General features: G+C 47.9%; 2 protein-coding genes and 2 non-coding genes across 5 annotated transcripts; 1 reads left to right on the forward strand and 3 right to left on the reverse strand.

Annotated features, from left to right (window-relative positions):
* Positions 1-1,585: 1,585 nt before the first annotated feature.
* On the forward strand, positions 1,586-11,925 carry ACAT2 (acetyl-CoA acetyltransferase 2). Of its 2 annotated transcripts, XM_024552011.3 has the most exons (10): positions 1,586-1,741; positions 2,368-2,502; positions 5,449-5,630; positions 7,031-7,148; positions 7,982-8,125; positions 9,501-9,623; positions 10,176-10,330; positions 11,038-11,148; positions 11,586-11,682; positions 11,799-11,925. In XM_024552011.3, exons 1-10 carry the CDS (start codon positions 1,687-1,689, stop codon positions 11,828-11,830), a joined length of 1,152 nt encoding a protein of 383 aa, XP_024407779.1. In that variant the 5' UTR covers positions 1,586-1,686; the 3' UTR covers positions 11,831-11,925. The 2 variants fall into 2 exon arrangements, with proteins under 2 accessions (XP_024407779.1, XP_024407778.1); XM_024552010.3 differs by lacking the exon at positions 11,799-11,925 and having other exon boundaries at positions 11,586-11,756.
* TCP1 (t-complex 1) lies at positions 11,873-21,192 on the reverse strand. Its single transcript, XM_024552009.4, has 12 exons — positions 20,961-21,192; positions 19,854-19,939; positions 19,520-19,648; positions 18,199-18,296; positions 17,723-17,833; positions 17,235-17,416; positions 16,733-16,859; positions 14,094-14,269; positions 13,570-13,693; positions 13,056-13,248; positions 12,745-12,908; positions 11,873-12,167 (listed from the first exon to the last, which is right to left on the reverse strand). The coding sequence occupies exons 1-12, from the start codon at positions 21,022-21,024 to the stop codon at positions 11,951-11,953; spliced, it is 1,671 nt and encodes a 556-aa protein (XP_024407777.1). The 5' UTR covers positions 21,025-21,192; the 3' UTR covers positions 11,873-11,950.
* On the reverse strand, positions 13,372-13,506 carry LOC112297481 (small nucleolar RNA SNORA20). Its single transcript, XR_002974050.1, has one exon. It is a non-coding gene; the product is annotated as a small nucleolar RNA SNORA20 (small nucleolar RNA).
* Positions 17,917-18,056, reverse strand: LOC112297429 (small nucleolar RNA SNORA29). Its single transcript, XR_002974013.2, has one exon. It is a non-coding gene; the product is annotated as a small nucleolar RNA SNORA29 (small nucleolar RNA).
* Positions 21,193-21,278: the final 86 nt, after the last annotated feature.

Below are 21,278 nucleotides of genomic sequence, written 5' to 3' on the forward strand. Positions count from 1 at the left end.
CATGAAGTCCCAGCCATCCCTGCTTATCCCACCCAAGTGTTTACCCTCTACTCAAACACACCTTGCGGATGCTGCCAGCTGATGGTTGTTGGACACTCATTGTTACTGAGATTCTTGTGCCCAGGTAAGAAACACCCAGACCTGTAGAGAATTATTAGTGAGTGTGTTTGAGTCAAACGGACAACTGCCAGGAAGCAGAAATCTCAAGGGACTGAAAAAGTGCTCCAGAAAATGGCAGTTTCGCAGCTCGTTTTATACACCACAATCAAAGCAGGAGATGGGGGGGGGGGGGGTACCTGAAACTCACTGGTGGCAGATGAAGGGGCAGGAGAAGGCGGAGCAGGGCGAGCTCGGAGACTGCAGACGGGGTCAAACGGGGAGGCGCTCACTTCCACACCGGTGGGGTCGGCGCGGTGCACAAGCAGCACTTCCCGCACACAGAGGGCATGCGGGGCGCAGGGACCACGAGGGGCTCTGGAAAGGGGACTGATTACCCCAACAGGCCAAGGGTCTGTTATTCAGATGCACACAGACGCCGGACAGGCTGACTTGGGGTAAAAACTGACCTTGTCCGGGCAGCTGCAGGCCTAGGACGCGGCTGCTCGCCGCGACTGACGGTCAGCGAGGAACTTTGCTGTTCCGATCGTCCTGTGTGGCTGCTTTCAGGCTCTGAGTGAGCGTGTGGGGCCGCCACGCGGGCCTCCCCTGCGCGTGCCCGGCTTAGAACTTGTGAATCTCCACGTCGCTGGCTGACTCTATCCCTGTCTTACCGAGATAGGGCTTCATGCAGCCCTGGGGATTGTTAAAGCTTTCAGAGGATAATCCTGAAAATTCATTAACATTCGGTAAGCATTAATTAAGTCCTTCCTGCGTGTCCGACACTGTCCCAGGTGCTAGAGAGAATGACAAAGCCAGACCTCTGTCGGGGAGACCAGCCTGCGAGGTGTGTCCAGGGGGACACAGCCTGAGCTGGGGCTGTGAAATGACTGGGGCCAGAAGTTCAGGAGCCTACAGAGCTCTGACAGACTTTGAACTTCGCCCAGTGAGGAACGGCAAGCCGGAAACGGCTTTAGGCAGAAGAGTTCCTCCCCTTCGGATTGTCCACACTGCAGCCAGAGTCAACCTTTTGACTCGTGCGGCACTAAGGCACGCGGAGTCGACCCGACAGAGCGCACAGTCCACCCACGGGTCTGCAGAGAGGAGAACCAAGTGAACTCCCAGTGGGCGCCGCGGCAAAATGGTGGTGGGGGTGTGTGGTGCGGGGTCGGCGCTCGCTAAGCCAGGAGAGCGAAAGCACACGTCGGCGCGGCCCTCAGGCCTGAAGGATTCGCACTGTTATTCTCGCCACTGGGATTCCAATGGTGGGTGTAACGCTTTCACTGACCCGCAAAACACTAAGTTCAAAAAAATCAACGCCCCTCCCAAAACAAAGACGTGGACACAAAACACAACACTAGTCTCAAGTGGTAGAGGGCGGTGAGTTTTAGTCAGGGGTCCCGCCTCCGGGGCCCAGCCCCGCCTCCGGGCCCCGCCCCGCCGGCCCTCCCTCGCGCCTGCGCAGGCGGTGGGCGGGGGCGACCTGCGGCTCCTCCCCCCAGTGTGGTCGGTGGGCAGCCGGAGAAGGCTTTTGCTTTGCCAGCTGCAGCACCGAGTCCTCAGCTGCGCGTGAAGTGGTCGTGTGGCAGGATGAGTGCAGACTCCGACCCCGTGGTTATCGTCTCGGCGGCGCGAACCGCCATAGGTGAGTGGCCAGCAGGTCCCGCGTGGGGATCCCTGGGACGCCTGGGACCCTCAGAACTAGGAGTCTCACACCTCCCCGGGCCGGCCCTAACTGCCCCCACTCGCCCGGTGAGGAGGATTCTCTTTCGCCTGCTCAGATTGGCTCTCCGGGTAGAGCCACTGTGCCGTCCGACTCTGCCATTGGCTGACGGAAAGGGGCGCTCTCTCGCGACCTCCTGATTGGCCATCTCAGCCCTGTGGCCTCAGGAGTGGGGCTGCTGGGTGGTCTGAGTTGGGGCACCCGGCAGAGGTCTTGCTGGTGGTCCCAGGGGTATTATGACTTGCCTTCTCCTCCTTAGCTGTAGCTTTCAAAGCCCTTGGACGCGCGGGAGGGCCGACCTCTTCTGTTAGGGCAGCGTGGCCTGTCCGTTGGGACCTGGGGACAGATCGGCCAGCTTCCTGCGGGTCCGTGGCTCCCCGCGTGCTGTGGGAGCAACCTGCCCGGGTTTCGGCTGCTGCGAGTCACACGTGCTCCGCTCTGTACACCAGTGAGCTGCCGAGGGCGCCTGCGCAGGGGGAGAGCCCGGGTCTGCCGGGCCTGCGCTGTGGGCAGCCTGTTCATTGCCTTCACGTTCCCTTCTGTCTTAGGCTCCTTCAATGGTGCCTTGTCCACCGTTCCTGTCCATGAGCTGGGCTCAACTGTCATCAGAGAAGTCCTGAAGAGGGCCGCTGTGGCTCCCGAAGAGGTGTCAGAGGTCATATTTGGACACGTTTTGCCAGCAGGTAACTCCTCGGCGATCCCCGCAGAGGGTCATGTTTATTAGAAGCAGCCCATCAGCGACCCACGTCCCCCACCCAAACTTTTGTTCTTGCCTCCATACACGCGGCTCACGGAGTCCCTTCTGTTCGAATTCTTCCTGTCGCCCCTCTGCCAAGACCCGTGAATAGCTTCTCTCCACTCAGCATCTTTAATATGCTTTTCCTGAACGACCCCAGACCACCATCCTCCGCTGCCTTTTTATTCTTTAGAAGCAGGGCCAGCGTGGCACATGGAAGAGGATGCACTGCCCTTCCCCCATATGCCCCTAAAGTGGCACGCATTCAATAAAAATGTCTTGAATTCCTCTTTGCGCCCCGCACTACTGTGCTAGGTGCGGGGGGAGGGCTCCAACAGCGCAGGTGAAGTCCTCACCCCCACAGGTCTCACTTGGGAGCTGGTATGGCAGGTTGGCTTCCCGCTACTCACGCTGAATCACTCCTGGGATGGGCGTGGGTAAGTCACCAGCGTGCTCCAGTCTCCCGATTCCCGCTGGGTGTGATAGACCCGCAGTCCCTGCCAATTCCTAATTAGTTAGAACTGGCTTCATGGTCACTCAGTAACATCAGTTCTAATTACTCGTAGTGGTAATTGGTAATGCTCACTAACAACCAGCTTTTGTCCTTCCCCTCTCTGAGACCTGTCCCATTTTTCGGTGTATTTACGTTGCAGTTTTGTGGTTTCTCTTCCCAGTTCTCCTTCCCCCACTTCTCTGAATGGACCTTAACGCCGAAGCACGCTGCTTTCTCGTGACTCTTCAGGGCGTTAAGTATACGAGTACCGCCTCAGACTCATCACCTTCAGTCACGCTCCCCTTCCTTCCCAGACCCGAGACGCAACTCTTACTCATTTGCCGTGGGGCAGTCACCTACTAGCATCTCTGTTATCTTTTCCACATCTCACCTCTAGCATCTCCACGTATTGTACTGAACATGGAGCTATGTCTGTGGAGGGTCTGCTTAGTGCTAGGCCTTTCCCACGCTGGGCTTAGTGCTTTCATTACCTCATTTAACACTCAGTGAGTCAGTGAGTGAATGAGATTCCAAGAGGTTAAGTCACTTAGGCGAGGCCAGAGTCTGAAGTGGAGCCAGCCCCCGAGCCCACACCTGCCCTTTAGCCCAGAAATCCTGCACAATCACATAACGAATACTTAGCACCGGCTGTGTGCCAAGTACGGTCCCTAACAGCTAGAGATGAGCAGCGTTCATAAAAGGTAGAAATTCTCATTCTCATGGAGCTCATATTCTGCTAAATGCTAAACTACTAATGAATTATACTCAACATTCCTTTCTTCACTCTTAAGTACCTGAAGATGAGGCTTATGAATACATAAAAATTTTTAAAAGATTTTATTTATTTACTTTTAGAGAGAGGGGAAGGGAGGGAGAGAAAAATCAATGTGTGGTTGCCTCTCGCACGCCCCCTACTGGGGACCTGGCCTGCAACACAGGCATCTGCCCTGGCTGGGAATTGAACAAATGACCCTTTGGTTCACAGGTTGGAGCTCAATCCACTGAGCCACACCAGCCAGGGCTAAAGTTTTTATAAAGGACTTACTTACTTAAATGCATATGTAATTCATGGTAGCTTAAAAAGCAGAAACCTTCCCTGGCCAGGTAGCTCAGTTGGAGCATCCTGATATGCCAGGGTTTGTGGGTTCAATCCCCAGTCAGGGCACATACAAGGAGCAATGAATGGATGGAACAATAAATCAACGTTTCTCTCTCCTCCCGCCCTCCCTCTCTAAACAAGTGAATGCACAAATGAGTGGAACAACAAACTGTTATTTCTGCCTTCCTCTCTCTCTAAAATCAATCAATTTTTAAAAAAGCAGGAACCTTAAATAATATCGCCTTCTTCACTAACTAGTGTCCTACGAGTTTAACTCAGAATATTTTAATACTCTTTTTAATGTTTTTCCTGCATCTACTCTCAGCGTCCAGCTTAATCCCAGATTAATAACATTGCGATGAATATAACCTCTACATTTTTGTCAGTGACCCGTTTGCTAGTTTTTCCCAGCAGCGTCACTAAGGCAAGCTGCTAGGCGGGGGTGTATTGGTAGTTTGCAGCAGAGTGACCACTGCACTAACGCTGACCGACCCTCTGCTGCAGACAGTGGTGACTGAGAATATCTGATACTTCCAGTGTGTGATATGTTTCTTCCCGCTCTGTCAGCACTCCCCCAGTCAGTTTTTGTTGTGCGTCACTTGTTGCGTAACCAGTTAACCATGCTGTAGTGAATGTTCAGGAAAGACGTGCTCCTCAGAGATTCTCTGCTTTCAGGAACCCTCCTACCGTCCCGTGGCTGAGGCATCGGGGCTGTGGCCACAGGGCACACAGCCTAGTTAGAGACACAATCAGTGCCCATGTTCTGCCCGTACTTGATAAGGGCATGTGGGCTTATTCAAGCCTTATGAAAAGGTCCAGAAGACAGTTCATTCTTTTTTTTTTTTAAAGATTGTATTTATTTATTATTAGAGGGGGACGGAGGGGGAAAGAGAATGAGAGAAATATTGATGTGTGCTTGCCTCTTGCATGCCCCCTACTAGGGACCTGGCCTGCAACCCAGGCATGTGCCCCGACTGGGAACCGAACCAGTGACCCCCTGATTCACAGGCCAGCACTCAATCCACTGAACCCTATCAGCCAGGGCTGACAGTTCATTCTTAATGCATCCATAACTTTGTGGAGAAGAAAGCTGGCATCGTCAACTGTCTGTAGAGCAGCACGAGATTGCATGTACGTGAGGGCTGGGCTGGGACAGATGTGGAGCGCACCTAGGCCTCCCTCTGGGAGAGCTTGCCTCAACAGTGGCAGGAGACCCAGATGCCAGCTCCCGATGCTGCATGTGCCTCTACCCAAACATGCTCTCTTTGATCGCTGAGAGGCCTCTGTGTTCCTCCCTTCAGGTTGCGGGCAGAATCCTGTTCGACAAGCCAGCGTGGGTGCAGGGATCCCTTATTCTGTTCCAGCGTGGAGCTGTCAGATGATCTGCGGGTCAGGCCTTAAAGCTGTGTGCCTCGCAGCCCAGTCCATCAGGATGGGCGACTCCAGCACTGTGGTTGCCGGAGGCATGGAAAGTATGAGCAAGGTGAGGCCTCCGGCGAGGTGGCTGTCACAGAGCTCTCGCTGGGAAACTCAGAGCAGAGCTGGGACCAAACAGAAAACAAAGAAAAAGTGGATCCAGCCTTGATCCCTTCCTGAATGTTCATTATTTTTCAAATTAGGTGAGAAATTGGGGTTGAAGATAAAGCCTGTCAACCAGTGTGATTAGAACAGAATAGTTTTTACAAAATGTTAACGAAGCATGAAGTATTTTCTGAATCAAACCTACAGTGTTAATCAGTAGATGTCCTTGGTCTTAAACTTCTAATTGTGAGGAAAAGTCAAAAACAGATGTTGCCACTTACCTTCCTGCACATGACAAGGATGACTGCAGGGACCAAATTTTGTTGACCTTTGGGAGGTATAAAATGTAGAAAAGAGGGCCACTGAGCAGTGCCCTTCTCTAATAAGTTTGCCAGGTGGGATTCGCTTCACAAAGTTCCATCCCTTGAACTGGCACAACAAAGAGGAGGAAGTATACCCCCTGCTTCCTCCAGGCAGTTCAAGGGTCTGTCCTGGGACCCCCTAGACAGAGGCCCCTTCAGCCAAGCCATTGTCGAGGCCCAGGAGGGGCAGCTGAAGGTGGCAAACACAGTGTAGTGAAAGGCGCTTTCACACGTGCCATCACGACGGCCCCTAGAGGGTAGACTGTCGTCATGCCTCCCTGAGACCCGGAGCCAGGGTTCAAGCACAGGTCTTCTGACTCCAAGTCCTCGTGTTCTGCTGTAGCTGCTGTTGTGTTGGGAAGAGTTAAGGGGATACCCTACCTACACATCCCTCCGCATCAGTTAATTGGGCAATCTGATTATTCTTACCATAGGCATTATGTCTCCCATCAAAGTAAGTAACACACTTAGTATCATTAAGCCGCAGGTGGCAAACACAAGGCCCGTGGGCCAAATCCAGCCCTCCACCTTGATTCTACCTGGCAGTAGCGCTGAACTCTCACTTAACAGTTAAGGAATAGTTACATTTATACAGTCCTAAAATTACATTCGGTGCTTTGAAGGCAACCGCAAGGCTGATGTGGCCCCCGGTGAAAATGAGTTTGACACCCCTGATAAGCAGATAACTAGTTGCCTCTTTGGAAAGAATGAATGAGGTTCTTAAGGAAAGAGGACACAGAAGGGATAGGTTTGATAGGAAATGGAAATGGGTGGGTAGGAGAGTAACAGGCTCCCAAGAGCAGACACGTGGACTGGTCTGATTCCAGGGGTTTTCGGGCCCTGGACCCTGGGTGAGGAGGAAGATGGGCCAGAGCTGGGGAGAAGGGCCACAAGGGGAATGGATGGGAACTTAGGGACTACTGGGTAGTTAAGAGTGGGATCCTGAGGAGAGGACTAGCTGTAACCAAACTTAAACTCATTGATTTTTCTTATTTTTTAGGCTCCTCACGTGGTTCACCTAAGGACAGGTGTCAGGATGGGGGAGACACCGCTAGCTGACAGTATTCTCTGCGACGGCCTTACGGATGCTTTCCACAAGTATCACATGGGCATTACAGGTACGGCACACGTCGCTGAAGACGTACTACTGTAAAAAGGTAAAAAAGTCATACAGTCACTGGCTCCGCAGGTGCTTCCTTCCATTATGAAATCCTGTTTGGTGGGATGCCTTGCTTTTCTGCATAATCTTAGTCTAATCTTGAGGAAACAACAATCCAAATCAGGGATATTTGACAACAGAACTGGTCCTTGCTCTTAAAAATAACAAGGTTAAGAAACACAAAGTTGATCTGAGGAACTCTTTCAAACTAAAAAAGAAACTAAAGCAATTGACAGTGAAATGCAGCGCATGATCCTGGATTGGGTCCTGAAGAAATAAATTAGCTGTAAAGGACACCATCAGGACAGCAGGTGAAACTGGCATGTGGACCAAGAGTTAGGTAATGGTAGCATCGGTGCTCTGCTTCCTGATTCTGAAAGCTGCGGTTATACAAGCAAATGGCCTTGTTTGGGGCCGGGGGGCGGGGGGGGGGGGGGGGGCGCAGGATACACACTGACATTAAAGTTTAGGGATAAAGGAGCATGATATCTTTAACTTTCACATGGTTCAGAAACAATGAGGAACCAGCTGGGGCAAAAATAAACCTAAAGGAAATTTCTGGAAGTTTAAAATTACATAAGAAGGAAAAGACAGAAGGAAGCAGAGAAAGAAAATGGCCACCAACATTTTCACACCCATTGCCAGTGGGAGGCAGGGCTGCGCGCAGGGTGCGGTATCTCCGAGCGCCCGGGAGCCTGCTGGCGGTGGGCGGTCAGTGCTTGTTTCAGAAACACCGGAGTGACCAAAAGCCAGTTCCTGAAAATGTTTGGTTTTGCTTTATTTTTTTCACAGCTGAAAATGTAGCCAAAAAATGGCAAGTGAATAGAGAAGAACAGGACAAGTTTGCAGTTCTGTCCCAGAACAGAGCAGAGAATGCACAGAAAGCTGGCCATTTTGACAAAGAGATTGTACCAGTTCTTGTACCTTCTAGAAAAGGTGGGTATATAAATCCTAATGATTTAAACATCAACATGGCTATTTACAAGAGTAGTATCCAAAAGAGTAACAGATGGGACTGTTTATAAATTGCGTGTTAGCTCTTTCAGGTTGGAACTAAAGGAGAGATCCCGGATGCGCTTGAATATGGGTATGGGGTGGGGCGTTTATGGGACGCTGTGCCAGGGCTCACTCTCCACCCCAGGGGTCCAACACTGCTAGGAGGTAGCGCAGGCCTCCTGGCAAACCGGGGCGCTGCCTCTTGGCTTTGAGGGAGCAGCAGCTGACCTTTCATAGGCCGGGTCTCCTCCACAGTAAACATCCATTAGCTCCTGCTGCTTCTGTGTGCATTTCATATTCCTTAGGTGGGTACTGTTGGGTCACTTTAAAAAAATTTTTTTAGCCCTGGCTGGTGTGGCTCAGTGGATTGAGTGCCAGCCTTCGAACCAAAAGATCGCAGGTTCCATTCCCAGTCAGGGCACATGCCTGGGTTGCAGTCCAGGTCCCCAGTAGGGGGCATGCAAGAGGCAACCTTACATTGATGTTTCCCTCTCTCTCTTTCTCCTTCCCTTCCCCTCTCTCTAAAAATAGTTAATAAAATATTTTTTAAAAAAAATTTATTTTAGAGAGGTGCAAGGGAGGGAGAAAGAGAAACATCACTTGTTTGCCTTCCACAGGCACCCCGACCAGGGTCAGGGATGGAACCTGCAACCTGGGCAAGTGCCCTGACCAGGAATCGAACTAGCTACCTTTCTGTTTGCAGAATGACACTCAACCAACCGAGCCACACCAGCTGCGGCTCAAGTTCTATGAATGTGGTTAACTGACATCTCTTATGTCCCACCCTTACGAGCTTGGCTTTCACATTCCCGGGTCCAGTCAACTGTAACCAGCCCAGTCCTGGGCCCAAGACCATAGCTGTTTTGCACAAGGAACTCCCTGTACCTACCTTCCTCGGAAAGGGCTGTGGATATGGAAAACACTGTCTCTTGATGACAGTGCTTATAAAATGTTTTAAATTTATTTATTTTTAAAGATAGGGGAAGGGAAAGAGAAAGAGAAGGAGAGAAACATCAATCAGTTGCCTCTCGTGCGCACTGAAAGGGGATGGAACCCACAACCCAGACATGTGTCCTGACTGGAAATCACTTTGCAGAATGATACCTAACAAATGGAGCCACACCCGCCAGGGCAAATGTTTTAACGTTATTTTTATTCATGCATACTTTCCTCTTACTGGAATGAAAGTAGTTTATAATAAACCTCTCCCCCAAATACGAATCTTCATGTAGCACGCCCGAGGCACCCACCATTCCCAGCATGCTGCCTGCCATCTCTATTGTAATCCAGGGTTAACTCATTTTCCTTTTTTCAGGTCTCACTGAAGTTAAAACAGATGAGTTTCCTCGCCACGGGAGCAACATGGAAGCCGTGTCTAAACTGAAGCCTTATTTCCTCAAGGATGGGACAGGGACTGTGACCTCAGCGAATGCTTCAGGTGAGACATGCCATCTTCTGGTAGCTCTGCCAGGTTCTTTCCTTTTTTCTGTTATTAACTATCTGTGCACGTTATTTCTAAAACCGTGTTTTAGCTGCTTGATGGAAAAATGTTTTTCAGACTTGGTCATTAGTTTCTCCGTATTTGATTGCCTTATCCTCTATATACTGAACGAATGGGTCATCTTTCCCAACTAGATGTACAGATGCAAAAGCAAATTGGAGCACCCTACTTTATCTACCACCTTTGTCCTTTCCCAAACCCAGGAAGGCCTATACCGCCTGTGAGGGTGAGCCTGCTGCTTCCATTTCTTGTCACTCTCCCCTCCCCCACTGCTTTACTCTTCCCACTTTCTCCCATTGGAGTGTTCTGTGGTCAGTTATGTTGTATTGCCTAAGGTACCGTTTCTGATTACACGGTAACATCTGAAATATGGCAGATGGCTTTGCCAAGGTGTGTTAACTCATGTCTTCAGGTGTCAGAGGTGAGCACAGGTACACAATGGAAGTTCACGAGCACTGCTTTAGACACCGAGACAGTCACCTTTTGCAGGAATCAACGATGGTGCCGCAGCAGTGGTTCTCATGAAGAAGTCGGACGCCGACACCCGTGGGCTCGCACCACTGGCACAGATAGTCTCCTGGTCCCAAGTCGGCGTGGAACCTTCCATTATGGGAACAGGGCCGATTCCAGCAATAAAGCAAGCTGTGAGTTGAATTCTGGGTGTTCATTTCTGTCTTGGGGACTAGCACATAACCTGCCATTCCACGTTTAAGCTCTGCCTCCTGTAAACCTTCCCATTTGCTTCCCGCACCAAAATGCCAAGTTTGATTTTGCTTTCATGTTCATTGCTATCAGATTTCACTGGCTTTATTTCCCTTTTATGAGTCTTCCAATTGGCCTCAAGTGAGCTCATTCATTTCCGGCACTAGACATTTGGGTCATGTGCCTTAGGGCATAGGTGGCAAGCACAAGGCCCGTGGGCCGAATCCAGCCCTTCCCTTGTTTCTTCCTGGCGGCAGCAGCACCAAGCTCTCGCTTAACTGTTTAGTTACATTTATACAGTCCTACAATTATATTTGGCCCTTTGAAGGGAACTGTGAGGCTGATGTGGCCCCCCAGTGGAAATGAGTTTGACAGCCCCACTTTAGGGGAACTGGTTCTGCTGTATCACCTTTCCTAGGCACAATAGGTGTTACTGGTTCAACTTTTAAGATAGTTTAGAATGTCTGAGGGTTGTTTTACCCTTAATGTTTTAGAATTGGTGTCTAGGCAAAACGTGGCAATACTAGGCTGACTCGGGAACCCAAGGGCAGCTTTTAGAGACCCTTCAATACCACAGTATACCCCACTTTGTTACCCAGTGAAGAATGGTTTCACCATTTTTAGACCTTTCCCATTAATCTTTCCTTAGGTTGCAAAAGCAGGTTGGTCACTGGAAGATGTGGATGTATTTGAAATCAACGAAGCCTTTGCAGCCCTGTCTGTTGCAGTAGCTAAGGAACTCGGATTGAACCCGGAGAAGGTAAATGTGAGCAAGCAGTCCTGAGGAGAGCTTGCAGACAGACATCCACAATGCAATTTTAAGACTGGAAACAGCAAAACCCACACGTGTAGTTAGATGGTATGTCCTGGACACTGGCCACACAGTCGTAATGGGTGGCTGCGAGACTGAAGTCCCTGCTGGGACTCACGGGTTCACTTATCTTGTTGCTTCCCAAGGCAATCCAAAGGCAGAAACCCTTGAAAGCCTTCATTTACTTGAAATAGGAACAGTTTTTACTTTTTTTTTTTCTAAACTAAGGAATAAGGGAAGGCAGTCAAGACAGATGTCACCTAAGTATATAAATCAGTTCCTAAGCAGTGGAAAAGGGTAGCTTACTGGTGTAACATTACCAGGAAAAAGGTCAGTTTAAGATTTTGACCTATTACCACAGAGTAACAAATCTTTTCCCCCCTTAGGTCAACATTCAAGGAGGGGCGATAGCCTTGGGCCACCCCCTCGGGGCATCTGGCTGCCGGATCCTGGTCACCCTGCTGCACACAATGGAGCGACTAGGTGGGCACCGAGGCGTCGCTGCCCTGTGCATCGGGGGTGGGATGGGGATAGCGATGTGTGTCCAGAGAGGGTGAGTCTGCTGAACTCATCCCGAACCTCATTCCTTTCTAAACTAGTCAGACACTATATGAAATCAGGACCAACATGAGGCTGGAAGCCACCTTCCACTTCACAAGAACCCACTGGAGGCTGACAGCTTGTTGTACTTTAATGTGTGATACTCAAGACAGCTGCGCCTCAGAGTGTTATAAATAAGCGCGTCATCAGATCAGTCATCAAGGTCTCCGGAGTGGACAGCATCTTCATAACCTCCATGCTTCTCATCTTTGCTTTCTGGATGTAATTTAATAAGGTCATCAATTCGGAGAATGGTAATTGCAGCTTCTGTTGCAAATTTCAGACTCTTCACTTTAACTATGGTTGGTTCAAACACCCCTGCCTGCTTGTTGTCTCGAGGTTTGCCGTTAATCAGATCGAGACCAATCCTGTAATTTAGGAAAAAACCTGTTAGATGATGTCTTATAACACATACCCATCCTATCCTTTTAAAGTGGTCGGCAACACATACCCATCCTATCCTTTTAAAGTGGTCGGCCCTGGCTGGGCAGCTGGATGGGCTGGAGTGTCATCCCCATCCAGCTGGGTTTGACCCATGGGCTGCGGGTTCAATCCTGCTGGGGCACGCACAGTTCAACCAGTGAGTGCGTAAGTAAGTGGGGCAGCAAACTGATGTTTCTCTCCTTTCCTCTCTAAAATCAATAAACTCTTTAATAATAATTAAAGACTAAAGTAGTTCTTTATGAATGACAGAATCAGCACAGAAACTTTCTAAACGCCATTTAGTAACTTATAAAGGGGTTGCTTAAAATAGGTACGGATTGGTCCCAAATAATCACCCCTATTCTTCTGTGGGACCGTCCTGTAGGTAAAGTACTACCCAGAGAGGCAAGGAGAGGTATGGACAAACTAAGACACATCAATACTACTAAAAATCGCCAGAAAATAAGACTGATGTATGAGCTACAGATGACAGTGAAAAGGACAGAGAAATTGTGTACTTACCATTTTAGGTTTTTACGTTCTGGGTTAACTTGAGCCTCATTATGAAAAGCTCTTAACTTTGCAACCAGATCGGTGGAGTCTTGGGCAGCATTCACTGCCAGTGTATTGGGAATGACCAGAAGAGACCGCGCAAACTCTGCAATAGCAAGCTGTTCCCGAGACCCCTAAGGAGAAAGACAATGAGGTGTCTTCACACAAGGAAGATGAAACTCACAGCCGCCAAGATCTCAGATGAGGTTTATTATCAAAATGCTAGAGATGGTCTCTCATGAGCTTCCTGGGGAGGAAAGGGGGTGTCTAGATGTTCTTACCATGCTGGTTGCGTAGTTTTCAAGGTATATGGAAAGGGCTGCCTCTACAGCACCCCCTCCTGGAACCACAGACTTGGACTCCAACACTCTCTTCACCACACACAGCGCGTCATGCAGAGAGCGCTCCATCTCGTCACACATGAAATCATTTGCCCCACGTAAGATAATCGACGCAGATGTACGAGCCTTGGTGCTGTGAAAGAATAAAGTGAAATTCTTAAACCAGTACTTCCATAAGATTAAGTGTACATAGAGTGAATTCATTGTAAGCACTTTGATCAAAGCCTGCTTCTACAAGGACAGTCGGACGCGGAAGCTGTGTGGAGACCACGCATGCAGAAGAGGTGGAACGGCCACTCCACCTCCGTTCGCAGTGCTCCCCCGTTTCTTTATCCCACGCGTATAACTGCTCATGTCACTGGGAAGACGATAGCAGCAAATCAATGGGAAAGGGATCTGCTTTTATTCATTAATAAAATGGACACGGATTTGTAACTGAGAAAGCAGCTCTTACTTTTTGATCAGGATCAGTTCATCGTCACAGATTCTCTCCTGCACCACCTCTTCGGCCTGGCCTAGCATCGAGGCTTCAAAAGTTTCATCACCTTCCAAGTTGGCCAGGGTTGACAGAATAGTTGCTATTAAGATAATTACAAAAAAAAAAAGTAATAATAATTACAAAGATCTTGTAAGCATTGTTCTCCCATGAGTATTTCCATAACTTGTCTTAGATTTAGAAGCATTTATGAAAAAGCGATGTACTAATAATACAAGTTTAAGTTTCCAATTAGATATCAGACAAGCAACTGCCCTTTTGTCCAAGATAAAACTGTCACTGAAGTGAAGAAATTCAGTAAAACTAAAGAACTTTTCCAGTTACTTGAAAAATGGCTCAGTAAATACATCTGTAGACCATTACAGGAAGTCAAAGAAACAATGGTAGTTTCTGAAGCTGCTTAGTGTGGACGCTGCAGTGTAGCCTCATGGTCACGTCCAGTAACCTGAAATGTCACACCTGAGAGCCAGCAGAAGACATACCTCCAGAAGCTTTGGCAATGCGTTTAAGGTCCCTTTTCAAAACTCTCCTGACTGCCATCGCACCCGTCTCCACGAAGTACTTGAGACACATGTCGTCAATCCCACCGGTGGTTAGAATAACGTTGGCGCCAGCCGCCAGGATCTTCTGGATTCGCTCCTTGGTAATATCTGATTCTCTACAGGTAAAAGTAACCCAAAGACACCTTCTGTGTTTTTTACATAACACAGCTTTAACTTAAGTATTTTTCACAAAATAACTGCAGGTTAAATAGTAACCAACCTTTCTCTTCTATGACTAGAATTTAAATCAGTCCAATTTAACATAAAAGTTCCAAGGATTAAAAATTACCACTTAGTTTCCCCCAAATTTGAGTCTCCAACCCCAACTGTGATTACAAAGCAAAGTGTCCCTGCCCTCAAACACATGGCAGGGAGACAGACTGCCAACCCCATTCCGTGGCCAACGCAGAAATTACAGGCGCACGGGGAACAGAAACCCGTCCTGGGGGACAGGACGAGGAAAGCCTGGGGGTCTGGTGTCAAGAGGGCTCAAGAGGGGAAACTGCGGGCAGGTCCGGAAAATGCAGAGCCCAGCAGTAAAGAGTTTGGACTAGGTTAAATATTTTTAAGAGCAGTGTGGTCAAAGCTGTGTTTTCAGAAAGACCCCCTGATGGCAACATGGAAGCCATACGGGCAGGCGGAGGGCTGCGGCAAGGGGCAGTAACAGGACGCAGACGCCCGGAACACAGAAGTCGGAGTTGACGGCTTCGGTGACTGGGAGGTTCGGCCACTCACTCCTGGAGTTAAAGGACACACTAAGAGCCTGGGGGCGGGATAGAAAGGAGAACTAGGTTCTCAACAGCATGAGTTTGAAGGCCATGTGTCATTCAGGTGACGACGCCAGAAGGCAGTCAGACAGATGGACATCACAAGCAAGCTACAAGAGTCCGTATGTAGGGAACTGAAGCCATTCCGCTTATCATTCAAAGCAATCTTAAAATAAAGATTAACCTCAAAATTAACCCCTTTGTACATACCGAACAAGTACTGTGTGCCAGACACTACCCTAAAAACAGGGCCACAAAGCCAAGGAAGTTCTTCAGGGTCTGCCTTCAGAGCTTGTAATCAAAGCCACACAGACCTGGTAAGCGCCAGGGACACGAGGTACGGAGAGTCATGGAAAGTCATGGTAGAGAGTAACTTAGATTGAGGGTGAAGAAAAGCTGCTCTGAGAGACTGACCTCCTGGAAAGTACAAAGTTACCTCATCGAGGCAGGCAGGCAGGCAGAGAAGATGTTACAGGTGCAGGGAGAAACTTCCTAGGGCTTGTGGAGGAAGAGTGTGGTGAACCCCCGCGCCTGTGGGGGCGGGACCACAGGGAGAATGCCTAAGGTATTCATGCGGCTCTGGCCCTGGAAGTGCTGAGTGTGGGAAACAGCCTGCGTGGGTGCAGAGCGAACGCCAGACCACCAGCTTGGGAGCCTGTGCAGTAGTTTCCAGAACAATGCAAATGCAAAGTAGATGAATTTGAGATTTAATTTGAAGATAAAAATCAGATGGTCTTGGTGAAAAATTAAAAGGGAAAAACTTAGTAAGTAAAAAAAGGAAGAGTTAAAGGTATTTTTCTAGTGTTCTGCCTGAGTAGAGGGGCCCTCATCACTAAACCAAGAGCAGATTGTGTATCATCACAATTTCAGTTTAAGACATGACTTTGAAACACTTAAAAACACCCAGCTAGACAAGTACATGCATGTTTGGAGCTCAGAGAGATGGATGTGGGAGACTCCAAACCACCACCAAAGTCACAGGAATGAGGAGCGATCTCGGGGAGACCAGTGAGGCGGTAGCCGCCCAGGCTCAGGAATACAGACGGGGCAGTCAAAGCCCGTCCAGCCTCCAGGCGTTTCAAGAAAGGAGTCAAAGGCTTGATAAAGGTCAAGTGAATTTCTCTCAGTCACCAGTGACCTTAGCAAGTGGTCCTCTGCTGGAGAACAGAGCGGTAAAAGGAAGAGAAAGTGCCAGGCATGTTTCTGTATAAACTCCTCTTGAGACATCTGGCTGTAAAGCGGTGGAGAAGGATGGGGAGGAACTGGAGCAAAATGTGTGAGCTACAGGTAGAATCTGAAAGGCATGAAGAGCAGCCCTAGTAGCCGAAGATGCAGATGAGAAAGAACTATCAGTGAGTCAGGACTCTAAGGCAGGAGGACTGGCCTTTCACGGAAGGACACTCCCTGTCACATCAGGAAGGAGAAAAGGGTACATGCAGTCAGATTTAAAAGATGAGGGCATTCCTGACTCCTGAAGAGACTTCTTGAAGATGTGGTTCGGTTACTAAAAACAAATAAACAAAAAACCACCAAGCGGCAAACCATTAAAAACTTACCATTTCCTGACTAGGTCTCTAGCATGCCAATCAATCAAGGACACCGTCTGTGCCCGAGTACCTGCCCGGCGCACGGGAGGCGCATGGGAGGAACACAGCGTACTGTACTGCTCGGTGCCTCTGCTGCCCATCTAAGGAAGCACATTAACTGCAACATGTGGCCCTCGTTCTTTCTCAGTTTACTGTCACCTGCTCTAGCGGAAGCATAACTTACAAACACCTCTTTTCAAAGGTCAAAAATAATCTCTCAACATACCTCTGTCTAATCTGGTCCAGTTTTTCAGGGTCTGTAATAACCACCTGTACACCAAGCTTCATTTTTGTTTTCTGCAGGCTGAAGTCAAGGCAAGCAATTTTTGCATTAACTATTCTCTTGGGCATGCCTATAATTAAACATAATATTAAGATCCTTTATGATGACTATTAATAACACATTTTATAACATATACCTAGACACAAAGCATAATAGAGTAGCAGAGATTAAGCTAAGCTATACATAAACACAAGTTTAGATTGTTACATTTGACATAACGAACACGTTTTTATGGTATTAAACACATGCACTTTCTCCTAACTTGCATTTTTCCTAAGCTATGTGCTTAAATCCTTAGAGAGAAACTGATGTGGCATACAATTCCTTAAAGAACAGTAAACGCACAGCTTGGATAGTTCACCTGAAAATGAACAGTATATGGCCCACAAGAAAAGCTAATTTTAACCTCTAGTCCCCCATCACGTGACCAAATTCCGAGCCTTACCCTGGGATCCCACCACACAGTTGAGTGCGTAGCCACTGATGAGCATACTCTCCACCTGACTTCTCCCGTGGGCTTTCAGAATGTTAATGGAATTGACTGGATAGCGAGGCTGGCCTCTTATATCTGTGTATTTTATAGCAAGTACAGCATCTACTACCATGTTAGCGAAGAAATCACCATTTCTAAGGCAACAGTTAAGGAGAACAAGAGACTTGGAATGGACAACAGGTGCACATGAAAATCAAGGGTAATTCAAAGGCACTTCCTTTCTGAAATCCCATCAAGGAAACAAGCATGTAAATACATCACCAAAATGCTACTGTACTATTACCACCATCTGCAATTCACACTACTTCTACACTTTATATTACCTTTCCACCTGGAAGAGCAGGGAAGAAAACAGGCAATTTCTATACAGTATCACCTGGCATGCAAACTAACACAAGTTCTTCTTAAAAAGCCTCAACTTTACTGGACCACAAGGATACATTCCAATGATTTTGGACGACATGGATGTCTTAGCAGCATTAATCAGGCAATCTCTTCCAAGTTCATCTGTGTTAATAATTAGGTTTTCACTGATATAACGCACGGCTTCCCTGTTCAGAGTGTGCGGGAGAAAACAAAAATTAACTTCCTATTCAAACTCTTGCTTTCTCACAGTGTCAAGTGCCAGGGGCGCAGTGCTCTATGCAGCCACTTCCCGGAGGAGGAGGACACAGGCAGGCCCTCCGTCTTCGGGCCACGGCCGCCTCACTCTATCCCGTAAGCACAGCCACTAAGAGCTACCGTCAGGAGGAGACGTGGCAGTCAAACGGGAAAAAACATCCCAGCCCTACTTACCTCCAATATGAACTAAATGCCAAGAAAGAAGGTCTTCAAAATAAAGCGTGGTCATTACCAAGACATTTTTAAATGTTTACAATAGCAAATCATGTAAAATTTTCTCTGAATACAATCTTACTTGCAAGCAAGTCGATAGCCACTAATAACGGAGGTGGGATGGATCTTCTGTTTGACCAGCTCGTCTGCATTTTTCAGCAGCTCTGCCGCGATGATGACCTGTGAGAGAACGCGCACGGCTGTGACAGCGGCCTGACGCTCCGCGCATGCAGTGACGGGTACAACCGAACAGTCAGATACTACGCAGAATGGCGATGGCAGCGAAATGAGTAACTAATGAGAAACCTGAGAAAAGGAAATCTACAGTGTTTCACACACAAATGGCCAAAGCCAATGAAGAGCCAGGAAAACATTCTGGCTCATAACGTACCTCGGCGCCACATATCCGTTATCTTCGGCAGAGTTCGACTACTCACATCTACTCACATGACCTGTACTACCTCAGGCTATTACTGCTTGGTTTATTTTAAAAGTCATTTAAAGCCCTGACTGGTGTTGCTCAGTGAGTTGGGAGTCATCCCGAAAACTGAAAAGTCACAGGTTCAATCCCCAGTCAGGGCACATGCTTGGGTTGCGCGCATGTGAGAGGCAACCATTGATGTTTCTTTTTCTCCTTCCCTTTCCCTCTCTAAAAAGATAAAATAAAATCTAAAAGCAATGAAAAAATGTCCTTGGGTGAGGATTAAAAAAACTGCTTCAAAAATAAATAAAAACCATTTAAAGACACTAAAATTTCTTTTAATCGAAAAGACTTCAAAAATACCACTTCTTTAGGGACAAATTATAACTTTATTTAAAAAATCCTATTATCGTAAGTAAGTTCCTTGTATAGAGACCAATTTTATCATTTTAGAAGAGGTAGATTCCATTCTTTTATTGCCACAATACATTATTTTTTAGAGCAAATTATTTGTTCTTCACCAAAAAACAGGGTTTCTACATCAACTTGCTAGATGGCCCCCAAGGTTACATCACGTTATTGGTCGTGTTTACTGACTTCCTCACACTCCCACTGTGAACCCATGAGAATGCCCTGTCAACATTTAAAACTTAAAAACATCTTGTTTTCAAAAACCAGTGAGATTGTTTTCTTCAGATAATTATAAAGGGAAGGTTTTAGACATTTCTCAGTCTCAGGTCATGGGGCAGCGGAACATAAATGAGGGGACCGTATTAAATTATCTGTTTCCTTTCTATTTAAATTGTGCAAACTAGCTATAACCCTCAATTTTTGCCAATTTTGAAAGAAACAAATTAAATTTTCTCCCTCTTAAGTATGTAACTTACTTCTAACTCAGAAGCGAATGAGTTACTGTGGGTCAATTTCTGGAAGCCTGATTTAGGAAAACTAGTCTTGGGCGATCTGCCAGGTGACTACCTACCACAGAGGTGGTCCCATCTCCCACTTCCTTGTCTTGCAGATCAGCCAGCTCACAAAGGACTTTGGCTGCAGGATGTTCGACCTCCAGTAACTTCAGGATGGTTGCACCATCATTAGTAATGGTTACATCCTAAGAAATTTGCAGGGAAGAAAAAATAAACAATCATCCACGGAAACAGAACATTCTCTAATTAACACGAATCCATTCCGTTAGGACATCCGTTCGCCTTTACTACACCTTCCAACACCAGCACTCTGATTAAAAACAAGTAATTTACATAGCAAGAAACAATTTAAGAACTTTTTAACGTAAAGAAACATCTAGCTGTACTTACGCCAATATCATCCACCAACATTTTATCCAAGCCAACTGGTCCAAGAGAACTTTTTACAATATTGGCAATAGAGGCTGCAGCCATAACTGTAGAAATGAAATAATGGAATTAGAAAAATCCACTCCTTCAAATGGCAATCATTTCAGTGTCAAGAAAGTACATGACATTCAACAGTCTCTGAATTTTCCAAATCAACAACTCTCCTGATTACCTAAAATAAAAAGATAATCTACTAGTTAATTTCAGGTTCTGCCGCCTCATGGGTGGTGGAGGAATAGATATACTATACCAGCCTTTTCCTTTAGAAATTGGCACTTTAAAAAAATCATATAAAAACAAACTGTCTTTATCTGTGAATCAAGAAAGTGGGAATCCCAGGATTCTGACTTTATTGCAAATTCATCCAGGACAAAAATTAATAATCCAGCAAATAACGCTAACATGGACAGGCACCCATGACTTCAAACGGCAAACGCTCTCAAAAGAGGCTCAACAACAAATGCTTCAATGCGTATCAATGTTCACCAGAATAAACTCATTTTAAGTGCCCTTATGCTAACATTCAACTAAAATTTCATCGGCTATTCTTTTATTTCAAAAAGCTGGGGTAAGAACCGGATCTGGACATTGGGCACCTGGCATCTACTGCAGATGACAACCGGTGGGTTACAAGGGGCAAGTCGTCGGAATAGTGGCCATTTGCTCATCAGTAACACGAGCAACTGAAACTACTATTTTCTGGTTATTGGTCCTGCAATGAGAGGTTGAGACAGACGCTCCTCGTCGTTACACTCGGAACAAAAGGGGATCAGAGCCACCCAAGGGGACTCCAGGCACGCTTCAGTACCGCGGCTCGCTTTTTCTGCATCAGGCTACGCCAACCCACGCCAACCACTCCCATCACACGCGGTTCTCAGAACGGTGCCGCGCCCCCCACCCCCGAAGAAGTGGCGACACCGGCGAGGGTAGGACATGTACCCCAACCCCCAGACCCTTTTGGGGGGAAAGAAAGAAAACACAGGGACGGTAGCCACGGCCCAAGCGGGGCGGGCTAGGGGAGGGAGGAGCGCACCATGTCGACCCAACCCAGACCTTGCCCGTCCTTACCGTTCTGGGAGCGGATCGTCTCCCCAGTGCTGCGGTCCCCGAACACGGACAAAGGCCCCTCCATCTTCACTGCAGGGTATACCTCGGGTTTCACTCACAGCGCGGACAACTAGCGTCTCGGTCCCTAGGCCGGGCAGCGACCACACCAGCGGCGGGTGGCAACAACGGCGTGGAACGGGCCCAGGCGATGCCGCAGGGGCTGCTGGGAACACTGCTCCACTCTCCCCAAAACCCTTGCGCTGCCGCGGGGCAGGGCGGGAAAAAAAGAAGGGCGGGGGGGGGGGGCCGAGAAGCGTGAATGAGCCTGAACTGAGGAGC

The sequence above is a fragment of the Desmodus rotundus genome, chromosome 11, assembly GCF_022682495.2.
Source record: "Desmodus rotundus isolate HL8 chromosome 11, HLdesRot8A.1, whole genome shotgun sequence".
NCBI classification, from domain to species: domain Eukaryota; kingdom Metazoa; phylum Chordata; class Mammalia; order Chiroptera; family Phyllostomidae; genus Desmodus; species Desmodus rotundus.

Coding starts and splice junctions, on each gene's coding strand:
- TCP1 (XM_024552009.4), bottom strand. CDS start 21,024: ATGGAGGGGCCTTTGTCCGTGTTCGGGGACCGCAGCACTGGGGAGACG. Junction 18,297..19,519: donor GAGATGGGACCACCTCTGTG/GTAGGTAGTCAC, acceptor GTTCTCTCACAG/GTCATCATCGCGGCAGAGCT. Junction 14,270..16,732: donor CTGGACCAGATTAGACAGAG/GTATGTTGAGAG, acceptor TTTTACCTGTAG/AGAATCAGATATTACCAAGG.
- ACAT2 (XM_024552010.3), top strand. CDS start 1,687: ATGAGTGCAGACTCCGACCCCGTGGTTATCGTCTCGGCGGCGCGAACC. Junction 5,631..7,030: donor GCATGGAAAGTATGAGCAAG/GTGAGGCCTCCG, acceptor CTTATTTTTTAG/GCTCCTCACGTGGTTCACCT. Junction 9,624..10,175: donor GACCTCAGCGAATGCTTCAG/GTGAGACATGCC, acceptor CACCTTTTGCAG/GAATCAACGATGGTGCCGCA.